A 22,776-nucleotide genomic window follows, 5' to 3' on the forward strand; every position below is an offset into this window, starting at 1 on the left:
GGACTCAAAACAACCAACCTCTCCACAACACCATCATCTCCAACAAATGAAAGGCGTAGATCAGAAGAAGGTAGCAAAGTCAAGCTCAAATAACCTCTGCAGCAGAGTAAAACAGGAAGGAAATCCTCAGTACATGCTATTGAAGATATCAGTTATTGTACATCACAATTCAAATGCTCAAAAACAAAATTTCTATGCATTGAGCCTCTTACAAACCATGAACTGGACTGACAACCTAATAAATATCATCCTCTCTTTAACCATCAGAATTTTCATATAAGGCTAGATTTCTTGATTATACAAGTGCTTGTTCCAGTTTGTTTCTTCTTAACATACTTTTCAGCTGCATGACAGGAAGTACATATACCAGTAAGTAGAATGAATAGGATGTGAATATATCAATGCATTAGAATCAGCATGGAAAATGTAGACTTGGCATCTCTGAACCAAAGATTCAGTTGGCATGAAATGTTCTCAACCTCTATGGTGATCTTAGATGCCACACAGGAAAACAAATAAAAATGTACAAGCAAGTGCACATATGAAAGGGCATTGAAATTTTAGCTCTGGAAATTGATTTTAGTTAGTTAACAATTTTTTTTTCTTTTTAAATGCAATGATTTTATAACATGAAAGAAGTCCTAGAACAGAACTAAAAGCATATTCTATAAATAGTTATAATACCATGATAATGAAATTGTGGGATTTTTCAAAGAATATACAAGTTACAAACTTACAGTATCACATAATTCCAACATATCATATATCCCATTTGTCTTGGAATGAACTCTAACAACAAAGATTATTGGAAATTTTAGTGAGGAGCAGACTGTTTAATCAAATAGTCCACTGAAATTGCTCAAAGAGACCCTGAAATATTGGTTGCCATCTCTCTTCTCTGTGGAAGAAATGGACATTCTCAAGATGTTGTTACATACGATGAAATTGTTGGGAATACGAGAGTTGTTGAAAATGGACCATTCAATCCAGAGGTGATGGGGATCCCAACATATTTTTATTTGGATTTTAATGTGTCTCTACTTTCAACAATGATCAAACATAGCAGAAATGGATATTGCAATATGGAGATGATGAATTGGTTACTTTGGATTATGGACATCACTTTGGAAGCTTTATCTTGAGAGTTTGGGATTCTCAAGTGATTCCAAGAAGGACGTGTGTTCCCAATAGGAGCAAGATGTTACCCCCTAGTTTGCATGAGGGTACCATAAGAAATATGTTCCTCAAAATTATCCCACAATTTCTGGACAAAGGAGATCGATGAAATGTTTGGATTTCTATTACTATGATCAGCCTCTACTAGCTCTGATGATAGATATGAATGTCTATGGGCTTTCTCCTAGATTAGAGACAAGGATATGGTTTGATAGACACTTATGGGTAGTTGGATTTCATATTCAAGAAGATAACTAAGATAATTAATCCCATGGGTAGAACATCACCTAGTATAAGTGATGATCCTAAAACGAAGTGTAACCTAGTGTGATGAGTAGACAGGTCCACTTGGGAAGTTCAGTCCCGAAGCATTGAGTATTCAGTCCTCGGTTGGCTATTACATTTGTCATTATATGGACTTCAAATTTTAGAGCTCATTACCTACGGGGGATATGCTTTTGTGCGCATAGCTCTTTCTGTTTTGACATGGATGGTTTCGAATGATTCTTTTATGTTGTGAAGCCTTGCACATGCATGTGCATGGAAAGTTTATTGGTGCATCCTATTGCTGAGGCCAGGAGTTATCTCCCCCCACACAATTCGATATGAAAATAGTAAAACATTGTAGCATAGGTTTAATTAACCCCACACAATCGGTTATGAAAATAGTAACAGATATGCAACAACAAGGGAACTAGTTACAAACTTATTGCTAAAATCCTTGCCTACAACAACACACAAAGACAACAATAACAGAGAGATTTTATTGCCCTAAATTTTCTATAGGTTTTTGACACTGACCTGTGGCAATATATATATATATATATATATATATATATATATATATATATATATATATATATATATATATATATATATATATATATATATATATATATATATATATATATATATATATATATATATATATATATATATATATATATATAGATATATATATATATATAGATATAGATATATATGCTTTGTTGTATCCCTCCTTATGTTGTCTCGACAAGACCAGGCTCCCACCCTTGTACAACCGATTCCTCAGCTGCTAACTCTCTCCTTGCATTACCTAGGTTTTTGTTCCTTTTTTTTCCATACTCCTATTTTTTCCCTACTCCAATCCTTAATGACTCAAAACCTAAAAGGAGTAATGATAGATACATTCTACAAAGAGTGTCTCTAAAATGAATTCAAATAGTCTAGCTTACTTTTCATTTCTCTTCAAAATCTATTTAGAGATTGAATCTTATACAAAGTAAGTAATATTTGTTTCTCAAACAAAAGTAGAGAAAATACATCTTCCATCAAGACATCATTCAAGACTATGAGGTTTATTTGCACACTTTTTGTGCAAAGACGAGACAAAAAAAAATACCTATCTATCTGCTAGAATGATTTACCATGGCTCTATTATCATAAAAGAGAACTCTTAAAGATACAAATCATTGTTAGTTTCAGAGTTTTATGTGTCAAGTTCTGGAAATCAAAGTTTGTAGCTCACCATAACCCTTTTCCTGCCAGAAGGCCATTTGAATACAAGATCCACCAATTTCCTTATGCCACCTACCTTTGCAATAGCACCCTGAGCCAAAGAAAAAAACATCAGCTTCATGTGTTATTTGGAAAGAAGGAAGAAAACTTGTTATTATTTGGATGATAGCAAAATGAATTAGTATTTAGTCAAACATCCTAGTTTTTCCAATCAATAATGACAACTATAATTTACATTGCACTTCCAATGCATACAATGAGTAGGCAACACCACCAACATGCACAATGAAGGCATGGTGCTTGATAAAGGGGAAAATAAAGATTCACTTTTAATTTTTAGTTTTTAGATTAAAAAATAAACAAAGAGAATATAGTCAACACCTTGTGCTCTTCTCCTACAGACAGGTTCGACAGTCCCCCATAGCCTCCTCAACAACCCATCTATTAGGGGACCTAACAAAAGACTATGAAAATGCTAATGCCCCCTTCCATAGCAACAACTTTGGCAACATATGCATTGATCGCTTTAGCAACATCTACATTGACTAATAAATTTGCTATGCCTTGTAGAAGAACACATAAAATTCACTTGTGGACAGCCTGATTGAGCCTTTCAACATGTAATTGGAGAAGTGTTGAAGCAAACTGACTCTCCAACTGCACACAACTAACAAGTGCAGCTAATAGCGATGATTCATTTCATAGAATCATCCATGGAAAAGTAAATTGAGAATTAGAATGCAAGGCAAAATGAGACCGACTGACCTATAAATTGTGAATGTTTGTTTCACAGGATCACTTATGAACAAATAAGATTGAGAAATTCATGCAAAGGGCAATGTATTGCAAGGAAAAAAGAGACCTACTGACCTATAAATTGGGAATTTTTGTTTAACAGGATCACTTATGAACAAGTAATATTGAGAAATTCATGCAAAGGGCAATGTACCTTTGTTGCTTCTCGTTGTACCCCTCTTAACACGACTTTACAAGATCCAACAGAACCCAATACTGCCTTCATGCATTGCAACTTCTGCCCTAGCAGGATCAACAATTACAGTCTCATCATCAATCACCACAAACATCGCAAGTGCAGTGACTGCTCTCCATAATTCAATGCACACAGAACCTTTAAGCTCTCCAAAAGAAACGACCTGAAAGTCACATCTAGGGTTATATCCCTGCATGATACATCCACCACAACCAATTTCGGAAGACTAACCCAGAGTTGCGAATCCATTGTCCACTTGATGTTCCGAGAACCTGCCACAGACAAAACCGAAGAGACATTGCATTTTCTAGCGTCGTCTCATCAGCATTCATCCAATCGAAGGATCTAAGCTCTAAAATATTGCGACAATGCTTGACAAGTTCCCTGATAGCAACCCTGTTCACATCCCCCAACCCTAACATCTAGAGCTGCTTAAGCCTTGGGAAATAGAGGGCCACAACATCATATCACATCACTCGTGATTTTATCGCATAAATCTGGCCCTAGCTGTAGGCTCTTAAACCACTAGAGGCAAGTTGCTAGATGGAAAGTGATGCCCCGCATTCATCGCATTCATCTCCTGGAGTTCCTATGCCTCCAGGTTTATGACCACATTCCTAGCACTATCTCCCTAGAAGCTTACGCTCCGCAATTTGTTAGATGTAGTGGTAGAGTCCATATGCATGATGAAGAGCCAAAAAGCCGCTACAAATGGAGGAGAGGCTAGCCCTATCAAAACCCTTGCAAAAGGAGGCGAGGCTAGCCCTATAAAAACCCCTGCAATAGGAGGTGAGGTTGGACCTGTCCCTATAATTCAAGAGGGAAAACAATGAAAAAATGCTTTTGTCGGAAGAGTCGACCAGTCAACCTCCTGCTCCTCATTTGACCTATTTGTAACTAAAATAATTCAACAGATAATGCTACCCTTGAGTGCTCTAAAGAGGAAAGAGATTAAAATATAAATTAAATTATAGAGGGTCATGATGAGTTTCTTAATTAAATTTCCTATATTGATTAGATGGAAAAGTAACGAAGAATATGCACCATATATGAAAGTAAAATTTAAATAAGTGCATTGTAATGACAACACAATCCTTGTAGCATGATAACATATACAAAACAACTGCATGAACTCGAAGAGATATAAAATAAGCATATTAGAATCCATTTTATATGTGAATGAAGTGTTAGAAAGTAAACCATAGAGACATTATACCATGGGCTACCCTATCAAGCTCTTACATGCAGTAGTGGAAGTGTTATCAAGTCTGAAATGGATGAGGGTAGATGATGAGAAGCTCTTGACACCTATATAAGTAAATCCACCCTCTAGAATGAGGACTTACACCTCTCCTTTATAGAACAGAATAGGAGGAGAGAGAATGTAGTTGAAGAAAGAGAAGAGGATCAAATTATGGTTAAAGGCCTATGTGCTAGATCATTTTGGATGTCACAATTCCTCTCCAGTGAATTTTCTCTCTTTCAAAACTAGGTTTGTTGAAAGTACACACTTGCTCAAAACACTTTGTAGCTAATGTTTTTCCTTTAATTGACAAATATGTTGAAAGTATCTTTAGTGAGGCGCATGTCTTCTAAAATATGTGTTATTTTAGCACGTAATACTCATGATAATGCATTAAATGTATGAGCAACAAGTCAACACAACACTATGGCACTACTTCTCCACAATATCTATTTTTTTCTTATTATGAAGTTCCAACCTACTGGAAATAGTTCAATATGGTGCCCCCTTTGTAATAACTTGTTGTTTTCCTTTAGTAACCATATATATCTATTGATTGTTTTTTGTATGGATGAAATACAAACATTGCCTAGAATGATCCTCCTTGAGCACACCCTCTCCAAGATTGTTCACTGTTTTCATGGTTGAAACACGAAAGTTGCCAATAATAATCCCTTTTAATTACATCACCTCTCAATCTTTGCCTTTCTCATTGTAATAATTAGCATGTGTGGATGAATGTAGGTCTAATTCAACTTCACGAAGAAAAGAAACCTTGCATATATGGCTAGGTTGAATTGCATCATGAGGAGTTTCCAAGAAGAGGATCACATGCAAGGTGTGGGAATAAAGGTTTATTTTCTCTAAAATAGTATGATGCCTAGCGACTAAAATAACAAAGGATAAGGTGTGTTAAAATAGCAAAAGGCCCTCAAGCAAGGAACCCCTTCCTAGTCTATATTAGATATATTAGGCTTAAACACATGCATGCAAACTCTCTTTAAACCGAGTACTTCACTATAAATAAGAAATCTTCCCAAACACCACTCAACTCAAAATTAAGCAATAGAAATTTTGCAACATTTAAAAATAGTAAAATGATGATATTGTTCTTTTTCAAATGTGGATGGATCTCTTGCTAATGTGTTCCCACATTGTTTGTAGGCATTGATATAAAATGGAAAATCAAGGCAAATGGCAAACTATCATGAGCAAAACCTATTTTCTAGTAACCTATCGTGCAAAACCTTAAAGACAAGAACCTATTTTCTAGTAAATATTTAGTTTGGTCTGAAGTATATGGAATGAACATGAATATTCATCGAAATGATTATATATATATATATATATATATATATATATAAATATATATATATATATATATATATATATATATATTCCTTTACATAAACTTCCTGAATTTATTAGAGGAGAAAAAATGAACTCAAAAACTTGATGTTCTTTCATTGGTATTAATAGGATTTTTTCATTGGTCATATGTATTGACATTTTAATATTTTTTATGTAGTTATGCTTCCTCATACAACCTAGAGGACAGAAGAGGAGAAAAAAAATGAAATGGAGACCCTCATTTGTGAAAAAGAGGGGTTGCTAATGTCATTTCATTGTAAAGGTTTTGGTTCAAAACCATGAGATAGAAATACTAACATATAACATGTATAAACATGAATATTGAGAAGGATATCCCTATCATGGTCAACATGACACTTTAGGTGATGTTAGATATCATCAAGAATGGAACTTGGAAGTTGATGGACCCTCCATTTGAAACCAAACCAACTGGCTATGAGTGGGTCTACAAAAACAAGTACAAATTAGATGACTCAGTTAAAAAGTGCAAAGTAAGGCTCATTGAAAATTGATTTGCATAGAAAGAAAGCATTGATTATGAAGAGAATTTTTCATCCACAACAAAATGAGCCACCATGTACACTCTCTTTTCCTTGGAAACACAAAATAGATGGGAATCCCATCAAATGGATGCAAACGATACTTTCTTAGACAGAGACTTGAAATATAATGTCATCATGTATCAACCAAAAGGATTTTTTATGAAGGAAAGAGAATAAAAAGTGTGAAAACTCATTAAATCCTTATATGGCATAAAATAAGAACCACAAGCATGGTATGAAAAGTTAATTGAACATCTTCTAAAATTGAATTTCAAACACTTTAATCTTGATGATGCAACTATGTTTGACAAGAAAGTTGTCAAAATTGTTGCGTATCTTGTTGTGTATGCTTTGGCATGGTTGAATGTAAACCTCATTCTACTCTAACGAAAATAATTTAAAGTTCATGTCAAAAAAAGGAAATGAATTTAAGGATGTAACCAAGTACATACAACTTGTTAGAAGTCTTATCTTCCTTAGCACCACCAAATTATACATTTCATTTGTTGGGATAATTTCTAGGTTTGGAACATCTTCACTACCACTTGGGCATTGAAGTGACCCAATATCCAAAGTACATATTCATCTCCTAAAATAAGTGCATTGGAGAATTATTTTATAGCTTTGGCATGGTTGAATGTAACCCTCATTCTACTCTAATGGAAATAATTTAAAGTTCACATCAAAAAAACGGAATAAATTTAAGGATGTAACCAAGTACATACAACTTGTTAGAAGTCTTATCTTCCTTAGCACCACCAAATTATACATTTCATTTGTTGTTAGGATAATTTCTCGGTTTATGAAAACTCATTATAAATTACATTGGTTTGTTGTAAAAAACGTTTTGAAATTCTTAAAGGGGTCTCAATATTTTGGACTAAATTATATCAAGGTGGATGAATTCATCTTGATTGGATATTATTATCTATACTTTGTTGATGATAAAAAAAATGGAGTGTTGAATTTTAGGTTAGCTCATGATTCTTAGATCAACAATTCTGTCATGGGGTCACATTGTTATTGGGAAAACTAGTGTCTATACAGAGCCGCTAGTCCCACTAAGGCTGGTAGCTACCTTAGAAACAAACAAACTAAAACTACTTTTGTTTTCCTTTATGAGAAATATATAAGAGGGGAATAAGGAGACCAACCTCTGTCTTGCGCTTGGTTCCTTGTTTGATTCCTCTCCCTTCTGATGGATCTTTGCTACTTGCTTCCTTGTCTACCCAGCTTCACAGAGCACCTGTAGAATCAAAGTAGCATAACACTATCCAAGAACATAGATCTATTATCATAAACAATATAGGACCAGATATATATTGACCACACAAATGCACATAACATCAATCATACAAGAATGTGGAGGAAAACTTGAATAGCTTTATTGATAATCAAGAAAGAGCAAAGAGGATTACAACCAAATTTTCTGGCCCAGCATCATCCTCTCAGCAAGAAAGCCCTTCTTCACCTCATGAAAAGCTTAGATCACCCAACACTAGGATATTGCACCAAGAAACCAGTAGCACTTCCTTACAAGATACAAAATTCCAGCCTCTGGATCTCTGGGATGAGGGATCCATATATATATGTTTGCAAGGAAGGTGAGTCAGCTTTTGAGAGTTGATTAGTGTCCTCTCTCTGATAGTTCTTGATTCCACTTGGAGATTGATGATCTCTTACTCATCCCTGGGCAAATGCAGAGAGGCAAGTGTCACAGGAGAAGTTTCTAGAAGATTCCATGATCCTCCACCTTGCAGATTGACCCTGCCATTTGTCCAGTCTCGCCCATCGTACCCCACAGAAGGGCTTTTCAAGATGCACCACACCTACTGTGTGTACTTAGGTGGGATGCAGCGCACTTTGACCATGGAGCAGGTGAGATGGTCCAGTTTTGACCAGTTCTGAGCAGTTTTTCGTGGAGAACATCTGGGAGAAGATGTAATCAGTTGACCTTGTTCTTTTAGAGGTTGGAACAACACTTTTAGGAACTTAAGAGCCCTTGGTTTATGGACATTTATGATTGGGGTTGCAGTGCCCAAAAATGTCTATAACAATTGCCCCATAAAGCATGAGGTTGTTAATCTGTTGATGTCGGGTGAAATGCTTTATCATGAGGATCTGAAGTTCTTTCAAGCTTGAAGGCGACCTGTAATAAGATACAATACAATACATTATCTTGATAATATTTTCATGATCTAGCTGAGGCGGGCATTCCCATGCTCAGCTTTATAAATTCATTTTCATGTACATAAGACAGACAATCGTCTGAGTGTAGACTGATGATTCTGGTATAGCCATCATCCCTTAGGTTGGATGATTATCTGTACAGTAATGATGTACATTTGATGTCTTTATTTTCCTGAATATATATCGCAGCCCGGATGGATGAAAATAGATCCGGGGTCTTCAATCTCGTTTGATCTTCACTCGAAGTACAAGTCGATCCATGTGAGAGATGTTCTGGAGTTGAACATTGAAATACATCGCCTGATTACCAGCCAATGATGTAAGTTGTTAACAGGCGCGAGAGGAATCACCAATAATGATGATGACCCTCAAGGTACTACAGTACAATTCACGTGGTGTGAATAAGGGACTTGGTGTTGAACACCACGCAAAATCTTTTGGTCGAAGGCCATTGATGTAAACCTGTCGCCGGAAGTGAGAAACTTGCCATTAAGGCACGCAAGCTTCAAAGTACTGAAAGGGTTTTTCCTAGATCAACTTCTTGGATAATGAGCTGATGTCGACAAGAAGCGATCCGTCATAGGAGGGCCTTAGTGAATCCCACATCAATGACACTTAATGGAGCAAGTGATTTTAATGGAGGTGAAAACGATCTGGTGATATAAGGTTCAGGGTGGCGGTCATGAAAGAATGGAGCGTGAATGTATTGCAGTGGGTGAGACACAGGTGAATTCTCTAAGCGACTTCTCTTGAACATATTGGCGACACTGACATGATGGATTGGTAGCATTAACCCCAAATATGGATGGTGTGACGAAACCATGGTGATGTGACTAGTGAATGGAACAACCCAACCCAACTCGGATGCGGAGTGAAAGTGTCATGTTCAAGAGTGACTTGCTACCGATAAATTTTCTTCAAGTTTTCTTCCCAATTTTTCCCCAGTCATTGCTGACTAGTACCTCTTTATTTTTGTCAAGCTTGAGGAGGATAACATATGCTTGTTCTATAATTTGCCCTTCGGGCAAACCCATCACTATGTTTTAATGAGCCTAGCGATAGTGAAACTCGTTCTTGTCTGTATGGACAAGTTTGTCGCTATTCGGTTTTAACGAGTTTAACGACAAGGATAACTCGGTCCTTTTCAATTTTAGAGAGTCTGAAAAAGGGACGTAAAGAAAACTCCAATAATATTTTTTCGTCATCTAATCCCTTGAGTCCGAAAAGGTATAAAACAATACAAAAGGGATGAATTTTTGGTACTTTTAATGAGCCGAACAAAACAAGCGCTCGATATTTTTGTGTAATAATCCCTCAAGTCCAAAAAGATTAAAATCTAAAGGAGGGATAGCACTTCCGGTCCCTTTAACGAGATGGAGAGGCCAATGGCTCGGCAATCTTTTCATATTTTACGAGTCAGTTGAAAAGAGCTTAAAGGAGACTCGTTTTTTGAGGAACGAGTGATAAATATGGGTAGCAGCTGATTCCAGGTAAGGTTTGGAATTTTCCAATCACGGCAGTGTCACAAGGATGGCTAACAGGATCACTCTTCGCAACTGTTCCTCAAAAGGGTAAACAATCAAATGGAGGTGAATGATCGGCCAAAACAAAGTGGAGGTGATGATGAGAACACGACCAAGGCTTCAAAGGCTGATGGTAATACATTCACAATGGTTATTTACCAGAGAATGGTTCATTTTTTAATGAGCTTAAACTCTGGGGGAACATTTGCTCATTGCTTATGTTTATTTTTTAACGAGCTTGAATTCCACGTTAAAACTGCTCGATTAATCCATTCGTATAATAAGGATGTCTCATATTTAAACGGAATTTTTTCAAAGCTTTGCCCTGCATCCTTTCTTTATGCAAGTTAGGAAACGACCAATCCTACGAGTTTAAAGGGTTAGAGGACCTATAAATTTAAAAAAATAAATGGTCGCTCTTTGCTTGCATGCCAAAAGGTTTGCATGCCCCCAGGTATAGCGAAGTAGAGTTTCCAGGTTACCCCTCAATTTGCAGACAAAACATTTGTTTTATCGGGAAAGACCTACCTTTTCCAGGTTACCCCTCAATTTGCAGACAAAACATTTGTTCTATTAGGAAAGGCCTACCTTAACAGAAGTATCTTATTCCGATCTAATCCCATTTTCCAAAATGGACGGGTGTGTCAGCCAGTCATATATCCTCTACGGAAACCTACCCTATACCCAAGGTTTTCCTGTCGAAACAGGCCAGGGTGCATGCCCCTTGGGTTTCAGTCATATCCTCCGAATCACTGGCGCTCGTCAGGAGGACGGTCTGGGGATTGATGAGACATTCCTTGCGTGAAAAGACCGTTCAGGGTTGGTATATGACTATTTTCTATGTGTGAATAGGGGAATGAAAGCTGGTCTACGAGCTTGACCACTCTTCCTTCATGTGGAAAACACATTACTCTAAAGAGTGAGGAGACAATGGCTCCCATGCAATAAATATAGTCTCGTCCAAGGAGTAGATTATAATCCAAGGGTCCTTAGACTACCATCACGTTCATGTGAACGATTTTCCTTCTCAACGTTATCGGCACATTGGGAAGGATCCCTAACAGTCGACTGGTTCCTTTGTCAAAGCCTGTTAGATTTCTCATCTCAAGCAAAAGCAATGGCGAACCAAGCGCTTTCCAAGCAGTTGAGGAAAGGATACTCACAGAAGCCCCTTCATCTATGATGGTACCGGCCATGACCATTCTATATATTTGAGCAATGATTCGAAATGGTACACTAGCCGGTAAGCGGGGTCTGCCTAGTAGATTCCAATCGAAGGAAAAAACTAGGTTGGTTGGAGGTGGGACCGAATAGACGGCTGGATACGACTTTGACGAACTTCCTTCCTACGATAAAGGAACGGGTAGATTGCCCCCATGTTCATCGGAGTCTGTGCTTACGAAAAGAATTTGGACGGCGTCATCCTTGTTCTCTTCGGTGACTGTATCATCTGAAGATGGATCCTCTGAAGGCAAGACTGGGTCAACTGCCGTCTCGACCTTTTGACTTTCTTCTGGTGTGGATTCAGATGGTTTATCTTCAATGATAGACGCTTCGGCTGACCACAAGGGCGTGTCAGCCAGATTTTCAACTAGTGACGGACTTGGCAAGAGCTTCTTATATCCAGGAGGAAGTCGTAACAGTGAAATCGGATGGTCGTCCAAAACTCTTTTAGCCTCATCTAAGAAGGGACAACGGTGGACGGCGTGATCGCCTTCACACAATTTACAAGGAAATTTACATCTTCCTTTTTGTCCAGGGGCTTCACTTTCACTAGTTGACGGTGTACCTTCAACATGATCATCAAAGGTTGACGACACCGGATTGTGCAAATGAGGAGACCAGTCCCTTAAGATCCAAGGGATGCAAGGACAATCTCGATGATAGTGATCTCCTTTGCAAATGACACATGGCGATTTAGGCCTGGATGGTGCAGTGTGTGGATTTTCGCTAGACGATGCCTAGTCGCCCCTTTTCACCTTTGGCTCCTTCTTCTTCTTCTCTTTCTTCTTCTTCTCCTTCTTCTTCTCAGTTACTTGATTTTTGGCTTTACCAGCTTCATCAAGCGAAGAGGAAGGAGGAGAGGAAGAATTGGACGAAGTAGAAGGTTGGGGGGTAACTCTGGTATCGTTTAGTTGCTGACTTGATTGTTCAGGAATCACGGTGTTCTGAACGACAGAGGTTGAGAAGAGCCATACGGGCAAGCCGATTGTCAGTCCTGGAAGTGACAGTGTGGCAATATGGGGCACACCAACATCTCCCCAAGAGGAGAAGGGACTAGGATTTCCTCCAAGGGGAATTCCTTGGTTGGTGGACTCCATTTTTCTCAACCTAAGACCAACGTAGGAAAGGTGATATTTATTCCGTTTAAAATAAATTTTAGACGCTTTGACACAACTTGTTTTTTCAATTTTTAAGAGTCGAGAAAAAACAAAAGATGACTCTAGTCGCCTTCGATTTTTAATGAGCCTGAAGTGACAAGTGCTCAGATGGACCTTTTCCTTTAAGGAGTCTGAAAAGGAACGAAAGAGACTGCTCTGGAAATCTAGACAGAGGGATTGCCAAACCAATCACAAAAATGCAGAATACTTTTTACAGTACGGCAGTCAATCTTCCCGAATGCTGTGTTCAGTGCATTGCGATCGATAGGGCGGCAGACACGGCTTCCTATGGATAAAGGATAAAGCCTATTGTGGTCTCCCAATATATACTCGACGGTACGTGGGAGCACAAGTCTGTACTGACACTTATCGTCTCAAAGTGGAGGAATCACCCAACCAACAATGAAAACAATAGTTACCAGGCTTTACGATGCCGGAATACGTCTCTAGCCTAGACTTCTAGATGTTGTGCATTAGGTTCCAAAGCGTTTTTAGATTCATTAAATTTATTTTACAGTTGATCTTGCTTAAGAAATTTGCCTTTCAGGTTCACCGCGTGATGTAGATGTACAATTCATAAAATGCAATCTAAGATGATAAATAGTCGTTTAATCTTCTTTTTGCAATGAAAATCCTAGCTACTAAGGAAAGAGAGATGGCGTTATTTCAACATAGAGCAGAGAGCACACACTATATTCACTGTCCTAAATCAAACCAACAAACACTCTAAATGCAAATGCACGTGCATGTATTTGTTTTCAGCCTTCTTAATGTGTGAATGATAAAAAGAAAGCCAAGCGCAAATCTGAATTATTTTTCAAAGCGACGTTACTAACAAGTTTCTTTTCAGGACAAAACGAGGACAATGACGACACTTTGCGATTTGGAAATGAAAACTTGCTTTTGACACTTGAAAAACTACTAATTCAAATCAAATACAAGAGTAACAGTGTAATCGACTATCAAGAATAATCAGATTCTCTTCTATGACTGAAAACGACACTTGCGACACTTTCAAATCAAGAAACGACAGTATGATTACGCTACTTCTTTGTAAAAGAGAACTGAAAATGGCTCAAAATACATAAAAACATTTACAGTCCTTTGCACAATGGAGGCGGAATAATGGCAAGGAAGGGGGTTTCAACAGAGGTGTACTGACTACAGGCAGCAAAACTCTTGAATAGAGCTGAAAAGAGTGAACACAGAAACCAAATCTAGGAGCAGGAAAGGCCTTGTCTGATCAGCGCACCTGTAACACAGTGAACTAGAGATGCAGCGCACCTACTACACTCGGGAAGTGTGATGCATCTAGAATTCACAGAAGAGATAGTGCGCTGGACCAGGGACGAGACTTTAACTGGGTTCCGGGTCACAGTTTGTAGCTCAGTTCAGGGATTTAGGCCAAGCAAGTGGTAATCAGTAAATCAATCATAGGGGTAGATCTAAAGAGGTTACTAGAGCCACCACAAGGGCAATTAGAGAGCTTGTAAATCAATTTTTCAGTTCATAAACAAAACCCGGAGATAGACTGAAGCAGCATTGATCTACTTTGCACTTACATAGCAAATGCAGTTCGAAGGCTAGCTGGCTTAACTTTAGGCTCCGTCTGTAAGTTTATAAAGTAAACAAATGCAGATAAACAAACAATCTATTCACTCCCCACTGGAGTCGCCATTTTGTTATCGGGAAAACTAGTGTCTATACAAAGCTGCTAGTCCCACTAAGGCTGGTAGCTACCTTAGAGTTTGATGACAACCAACATATGGATGTGTTTAATTGATAAAACAGGCAACTCTATTGTTAACCTCCAAACAAAAGAACATAAGATTCAATCTCAAAACGTGATAAACTTATCAGAAAAAATACTTATGCGTCAAGCTAAATTTTAAATATTTTACATTATGATCTTTTGCTGGTAAATTATATTTACATTGATAGGAGTCCTCTATTACAGCTATTAGAAACCTCTACTAATTGTTTGTAAATTAATATTTTTTTAATTAAAAAATATATTTTATGGTTTAATATTAAAGATAACGATTTATTTTCATCATCTCTTTTATATTAATGAATAGAAATTTTATTAATAATTTCTTTTTCTCTAAATCCATATTTTATATTTTCACATTTATCTGAAATTATTCTACAACTTATCACCAGTTCAATTAAAAAATACAACACTATAATTAAACATTTCCCAACTAGATTTAGAACATAAATAAAGATCAAAATAAATAAAAATCATGGCCTATATGTAATATCAAATTACAATCACCACGTGTTCAATTTCATGTACATTATTTGAATCGTTTCCATTGTTTCGACTTAACAAGGTGTTCCGATTTGTTTACTAGTGTGCAGATTACCAAGGTTGCCTTTAATGCCAAATGTGTGGATTGTCTAAGTTTAAATTTAATGCCCATGTGAGTGGATTAGTAGCAAAATGCAGGTAACTTTATCTTCATTTGTTTTGTTTGTTTGTTTTTTTCTTTGACTATCACGATTAGTATATGACTATAAAATAAATATACAATTCGAAATATAATCTACAATTTAGGTGGCCAAAAATACAAGTAGACACATAAAACAAGTAAAATACTTGGACCAAAAATACTAGTAGACACATAAAACAAGTAAAACACCTATAACCATACTAGTCATCCGAAGTGGTGGAAGGAGGAGGAAGAGGATGGAAGGAATACTCGACGTGTTCTTCGAAGTCGGCCATCCATGAATCCAACTTCTCCACCTTCTCGGATAATGGATTCTGGCCTCGCTAGACCACTACTACGCACTCTCGGACATGGCACTAGAAGTAATGCATTTTGTTAAATGTGGAAATAAGCTTTGTATGCTCCTCCTTCCGCACCCGTCACGAGGTTTCTAGGCATTCCAGTATTGACTGAATCAAATTTCAACAGTTTTCCAAACAACATTGATGTTCTTGTCTCTGTTTGTGCCCTGAACAAATCATCTCCCCCCGTCTACCCGTGCCTCTATGCCACATCCCTCCACCCCAGTACTGAGTCTACGAGGTGCAACCCCCACGGCATGGCGTTGAGCCACCACGACCACCACCACTGTGAGCCCCCAAACCGCCTAACCCAAACTACCAGCATTTCTACCGCCCCAAGTAGAGCTAGTGGTTGCCACTTCCACCTACAAGGGAGACTCCCAGCCCCCCTGACCATCCGACTTGTGCGTCGATTAGGAAGAAGAATGGGCAATGTGAGGTACCAAGGGCATTACGATAGAACCGACACCACCGTGAAGGAACAAAGCTAACCAGCAAAATACTACACCAACTACAATTTCAATTGCAGAGAATTGCCCCACCCACGTTGGCAGGATCATAGACAACCAACCGAGGAGAAGAGCAAGGAACCACAATTTCCAGCCGACAACAGGGAGTTGGACTCACAATTCGTCGTCCCCGACCATTTGTAATACGACCACTGACCATACCACCCGAACTCCAACACACTCATGCCACAGACGCCGCTTAACCTTACAGAACCCCAAGAAAGAACTATTGAGGCGGCGAACCAAATTCTGCCCCGATGTAGAGGAGAACCCACCCACCAACAAGAGGACCTTCAAATGAGTTTCGGGACTAGAGCCCCAAATCCTCTCCTGCTAAAAAAAACCAAAGACAACACACTACCAAGGAAATTACATAAGTTACTGCCTCGGAAGCTGGGGAGAGGATGTCGGTAATGAAGTCAACACCTTTCCGAGACAAGGTGTCCTCTACAATGTCTAATCATGTGCCCAAAACTCGAGCTGCTATCTATAAAACGATACCATGCCCATACCACTTGGTAGAAAACCACACCACCCTCTATAAACTTTCAACGATCGCCTCCTCCCGCTCGCTTCGAGATTGACAGAGGTTTCACAAAAATAATAATAATGCCTCCTGTACACAAAATTTCGTGAGAAGACAAAGAAGTCGGTCCTCAATCATATTTCAATTTAATGGATTTTAAATTTTAATTATTAGTTAATTATTTTTAAAGATATAAACACTAACCCTAATTAATTTTAGATTTTATTAAGTATTTGGATTATCATCATTTAATTTAACTAAATTGATTTAAACCCACACTTTGTAACCATTTATTAATATTAATATGTTAGTTTTAATTATTAAACTCATATATATATGTATGGGAACACATTCGTAATCATTAAACCCCATGAAAATTAATGTAAATGTGTGTGACTTTTCTACTTAAAACATTACACATTCTTGATTATTAAACCACTTAACCGATTCCAACCATTACTCAAAATAATTGTATAATTTTGCAACAACATGCTTGTACATGATTTGATTTGATAATGATTGATTTTATGATATTTGGAAGTTATAAAATATCATTTTTAAAGCTCGGAAAGTTAATCACCAATCCATACAAAACCTAAGAATTCGAAGAAAACAAATCAAAGGGATGGAGCCCTTTATTTTATTAAATTAGTAAGAAAAATCGTGACAACGAATTAAAAATTAAAAGTAAAATTTATTTAGTCATGTCCACAGGACGAATCAATCATGTACCATATCTGAATTTGACCATGATCCCTCCCCACCCAAAAAAAAATTGTCAGGTCCCGTCTCCCAGAGCAACTGCATAACATAATTGAATGCTATTAAAATAAAAGAAATTATTTAATGATTCTTTAAAAGTGGTGCGACAATTTTTTGCCCAAAGAATCCTCAAAATAATTATTAACAATATTGAAATGGTAGATTTTGACTTTTATCGAGGGTATATTGAAAATATTTTCCTCATAATACATCAGATGATATAATTCAGCTTTGGTCTATTCTTTTAAGTTCATACCAAAAAAACGAAAAAACAATTCAAATCAGAGTATATCTAAAAAACAATTATTAAATTTTTTGACATTGACTATTGGTATGAGTATGAATTTTAATGATCAAAGAGTACTTGTTTTTGTTTTTTTTTGGGTTGAAATGAAGTTTTTGTGATACATATTACACTTGTTTTTGTTTTTTTTGGTTGAAATGAAGTTTTTGTGATACATATCAGTTTTATGAGAGGAGTTTTCAGTGAAAATTACATCATATTTTTTTTTTTTTAAATCATAAATTTAAAAATTATTTAGAATAAAATATACATATTTTATAGATTTTAGTAATCAAATCATATTATTATTATTACAATTATTTTTATTATTATTAACAATGATAAATTATTTCTCCTACATTTTACAAACTTTTACAAATTTCTCCCAAATTTCTATGTAAAATGGATTCTATGTTTATAAATAGTAATCTCAAATACAAAACACACACAGGATGCCTTTATTGTTTTAGAACCTGGCAGATATTATCATTTATGGTAGGAGGGTAGACATAGCACAAACAAAACAACAGGGCATAAGTTATAACACTTTGGGATATTTGCTAAATACTTAGGGTGGGAGGATTCACATGTCCATGGTGATGCGAAGAGCATCATTAACTGAGTTAAAGAATTTTCCTATTTCAATCCACCTATCTTATCCATCTGGATATGGCGCATAAAGACACTATTAAGGACTTTCTAAAACATCTCATTTCAGTGCATATACAGAGAACAAAATCAAATTGTTGATCTCCTTTCTAAAAGGGGTATTTAAAAACCCAGATAAATTCTTATTTACTAGCTATTTTAAAGATGTTCTTTCAAATGTTAGATGCATAAATTTTACATGGAAAGAATATCCAATTCTCTGCCAGAAATTTATTTTGATGAAAGCTTTTGAATTTGATAGAATCCACAAGTCAAACAGATGGTGGGTATAGCTGTAACACCTATGTTGTTTCATATTGGATGTATAGAGTTCTAAGGATTCATATTGGATGTATAGAGTTCTAAGGGATAGCGACAGTTAATGCTCTTAGAATAAAGCTTTAACAACATATGTATAGACGGGGAAATACAAAAAAGGCACAGAATCTGGAGCAAACATGTTTAAATTACAATTGAGATATAATGAATCTATGAGCTATATCTCAGAATATGTATTGTTATTATATTATAAATGAAAAAACACATTTTTTCCCTCTGAAAAATAAACCCGAAAAATTAAGCTTCATACAACATTTTAATTAATCAAACAAAAGTTATCTTCATCCCAAACAAATAAAATCCAAGATTTTAATTTATGCGTGCAAAGAGAGCTGAATCTGCATCCGAGGAGGCTACAATTCCATATGCATATATCCTTGATCTGATTCATTTTTCTCCAAAATAGAAATGACAGAACTTACTAAATCATTCCTGGTTCTTGCGGAGATTGCGGGAAACCTTGGTGAGAGCTATCCAAACAAAGTCAAGGCAAATTCAAAGCGATTTACACATGCAGATCAGATGAATACTACTAAGTCACAGAAGACAATTATTGACTAAAAAGATGAATCAAGAAATTCAGACGATGCGGCAGGCGTTGGGGTTCTCGTCGCTGAAGTAGTAAGTGTCGTGGCAGCAGTGATGGCAGCTTGTCGGAATCGGTTGTGACGCCTCCTGCTTTTTCTCGGGCGGCTTTTTGTCATCGGGCTTTTTCTCGGGCTGCTTTTTGTCATCAGGCTTCTTCTCGGCTTCTTTAGAAGGTCCGACGCTGACCAATTCAGCGAATCCGATTTTTCTGAGACTAGCTGTCACGCACACCGGATCTGCGTCCCCAATTACAGTCATCTTCTTGGCCGTGTCGTCAACCGCCACAGAGACCACACCTGCGATGGAGATCCACGGACCTGCTGGGATTTAGCACAAATTATTGCAACCCTAAAGCCCGGAAACCTAACTCCAGTACATAATAAATAAACGGGGACTTCACCTTGAATCCCTGCAACTGTCTTCATGGCTCTCCGTTTGCATTTTTCGCAGTTTAGCTCCACTTTCAACACCATTTTCTGCAAAATCACAGGCATAATACAGGTCAAATAACTTCCTACAAGATAAAATGAGACATGAATAATTGCTAGCCTACCTGTGACATCTTTGACAGCTGCCGGGAAGTCGTAATACTGGAAACCTTGTCGACAAATCCCTTCACTTTCTGCAAGCGCCACTGTCAAAGAGGCCTCAAGAAAGTAATCGCAGCCCTGGAAACGCGCTCGCGATGTTAGCAAGTCCCTGATGTTCTGAAATGACAAGGGTGGCCGTTAAAGGGCTGAGGGATTTTATTTTGAGGAACTCTTCCTGAAGCGTAATGGGAAACGTGTCGCGCAGTAAATGTGAGCCAGTAATGATCGGAAGCGCTTCCAAGTTCCTGGAAGGCGAACGGCGACACAAAACAATTTCTTTTTGATACCTTTTGTTTCGCGGAAATAAGTATAGCGCCCAATTTTCACGAAGAATCGAAATCTATATTAATATTTCACTATACTTTATTTAATTTATAGTGAAATAATAATATTATAATGAACTTCTATTTTATAGGTCAATTCTAGGTTTAAAAATCCTATATTGAGATGATTGATTGTGGAATGGGAGGTCAATTCTATGTTAAAATGATTGATTGCGCAGTGGGCTGAGAGACCCACGTAAATCATGAGTGTGGAAATTGGCTATAAGTAAATCATGAGTGTGGAAATTGGCTATGATGTTATAGGAAACCTCTGGATTCACATTTGGTAAATATCAATTAAGAATAATGAAAAATTTAATGCATCTTCTTCACATGGAATGGCTTTCGGTTTAAGCATGTTATAGAATCCGACGTACATTGGTGATGCATGGTAGTCAGGAACGGAAAAAAGGTTATTAAAATATTTATGGAAGATATTATTAAATTTATTTAGTAATTGAACTTTAAGCCATTGTTAATTGACAGATTACATAACATTCAACCTTCATGTTGTGTAATTATATATATAAGGTGGTGTTGTTTGACCGATTATATAACATTCAACCTTCATGTTGTGTAAATTATTGGTATAAGGTGGTCTTGGTTTTATTAAGAATATAAATTTTAGTTAAATTTAGTTAAAAAATCTTTAATAAAATTGATTATAAAAATGTTGATGAAAATGGATTTAACATCATTAAAAACATTTGAGGCATCAAATATCATGAATTTTTGACAACTATAATTTGGATATTTTAAAATTTTAATTAATCTTTTTCAAAATATATCAAACTTCTAATATTTTTTAAATTATAAATATTTAAATCATTTTTTAATGATAAAAATAAATTAAACATCATCAAAAAAAATAACTAACTGACACCCAATCTTGAATCTTAACTGCTATAACTTAGATTTTTTAAAATTTCCAACCAATATTTTCAAAATATATAAAAATCAATAAATAAATAAATTCTAATATTTTTAAATCAAAATTGTAACCTGATTTTGACCCGTTTAAACTACGCACATATTTTACCAGAATTACCATTCACATTGATTCTTCATTGAAGCTTGACCCATTACCGTGCATCAACTCTGGAACTTGCACTCCACGGATTTACCGCTGGCGTTGTAATTATGTCGGGCTTAGTGTATATTTTCACACGGTAATCCGAATCTCCTCGACCCAGATTCCAAACGCGTGAATGCCGAGGCGTCCAAAGTTCTTTACATGGCATATATGTTCTCAGCGCTGAATGTTCTTTGAATTAAAGAAGCCGCAACCACATGACTCAACTACTGCCGCTGTAGATGTGCAGGATCATCCTGTCAGGATCGAACTCGTGACCATAAGTAACTGGGGTACTCGGATGAGTAAGTAATTTCGAAATTTATGGATGGTCACGTGTTCCTCTTAAAAGCTCTGTGAGGGGATAACAACGGCAAATTGTGGTATGGTGGGATATAGTACATTATAAGGATTATGTTATGTATGGTGGGATATAGTACATTATAGGGTTATGATATTTGTGGGATTAATGCAGTACATTATAAAGATTATCTTAAGATTATCTTATGATATTAAGAATTTATTGTTTTATTAATAGACAAATAAAACAATTTTAAATTAATTTTAAATATGAAAAAAATAATATATAAAAATGTGTTTGTTGTAGAAATTTAATATTATAATTTTTATCTTATATTTTTGGATTCATTATGATTGAGTTAAAATTTGTCAAAATTTAATTAAAAATTATTTAGGTGGTTATTACACTTTATTTAGGTGGTTATTACATTTAATCACAATTGACAATAGTTAATTATGAATCACATTACATACATAATTAAAACATTTAACTAAAATAAATTCATTAATATACAAAACAAGTAGCCATGTGATCTTGAATCTCAAGAAAAAAAACCAAGTTGTTCCCCAACTATTTTTTATTAGTTAAAATTTGACTCTTACACAACCATTAACATTTTTTATCCTTAACAAAATGGAAAATTGTGTAGTCCAAAAAAAGATAACATGGTGTTTTTTAGGCAATTTTTTGTTGGTATTATGAATTAGGTGTTGTCCTTGATGGCAACCTACCTAATGAGTTGTTCTTATTTGATATTACAAAAATATTTGTAAAAACATTATAGCATCAATATTAAACATAGAACTTAATATAAACATAATTATAGGTTTAATAACATTAGTAGTCTTGGATTATAGAGATTGGGTTTAGAACATTGTGGAATTGTGTTCGGTGTTGTAATAATGTTATGATCTCTCATTTGATTTTATACAATGTGTATATGTGACATTTTTCTCTGTATGTATGTTACTTTTAATTTTATTCAACGTTAAATTGTTTTGTTGTTATCAAATCTGTTTTTTTTATTGTTAGGTGATTTCATTGTTTGATCATGGATCCAACTATTTGGATTTGTCTTCCATTCGAAATTTTTGCAATTGTCTTCCTCTGACTCCCTTTAT

At 36.2% G+C, this 22,776-nt stretch overlaps 1 protein-coding gene across 2 annotated transcripts; it reads right to left on the reverse strand.

Annotated features, from left to right (window-relative positions):
* Nucleotides 1-19,360: 19,360 nt before the first annotated feature.
* LOC149149772 (heavy metal-associated isoprenylated plant protein 12-like) lies at nt 19,361-20,105 on the reverse strand. 2 transcript variants are annotated; one of them, XM_089445131.1, is made up of 3 exons: nt 19,923-20,105; nt 19,770-19,845; nt 19,361-19,665 (listed from the first exon to the last, which is right to left on the reverse strand). In XM_089445131.1, exons 1-3 carry the CDS (start codon nt 19,929-19,931, stop codon nt 19,361-19,363), a joined length of 390 nt encoding a protein of 129 aa, XP_089301257.1. In that variant the 5' UTR covers nt 19,932-20,105. The 2 variants fall into 2 exon arrangements, with proteins under 2 accessions (XP_089301257.1, XP_089301256.1); XM_089445130.1 differs by lacking the exon at nt 19,923-20,105 and having other exon boundaries at nt 19,770-19,863.
* Between the last annotated feature and the right edge of the window lie 2,671 nt (nt 20,106-22,776).

This window comes from Pinus tabuliformis, chromosome 9 (assembly GCF_031772625.1).
Source record: "Pinus tabuliformis cultivar Carrire ecotype Pingquan chromosome 9, CPIR1, whole genome shotgun sequence".
In the NCBI taxonomy this organism is placed as follows: domain Eukaryota; kingdom Viridiplantae; phylum Streptophyta; class Pinopsida; order Pinales; family Pinaceae; genus Pinus; species Pinus tabuliformis.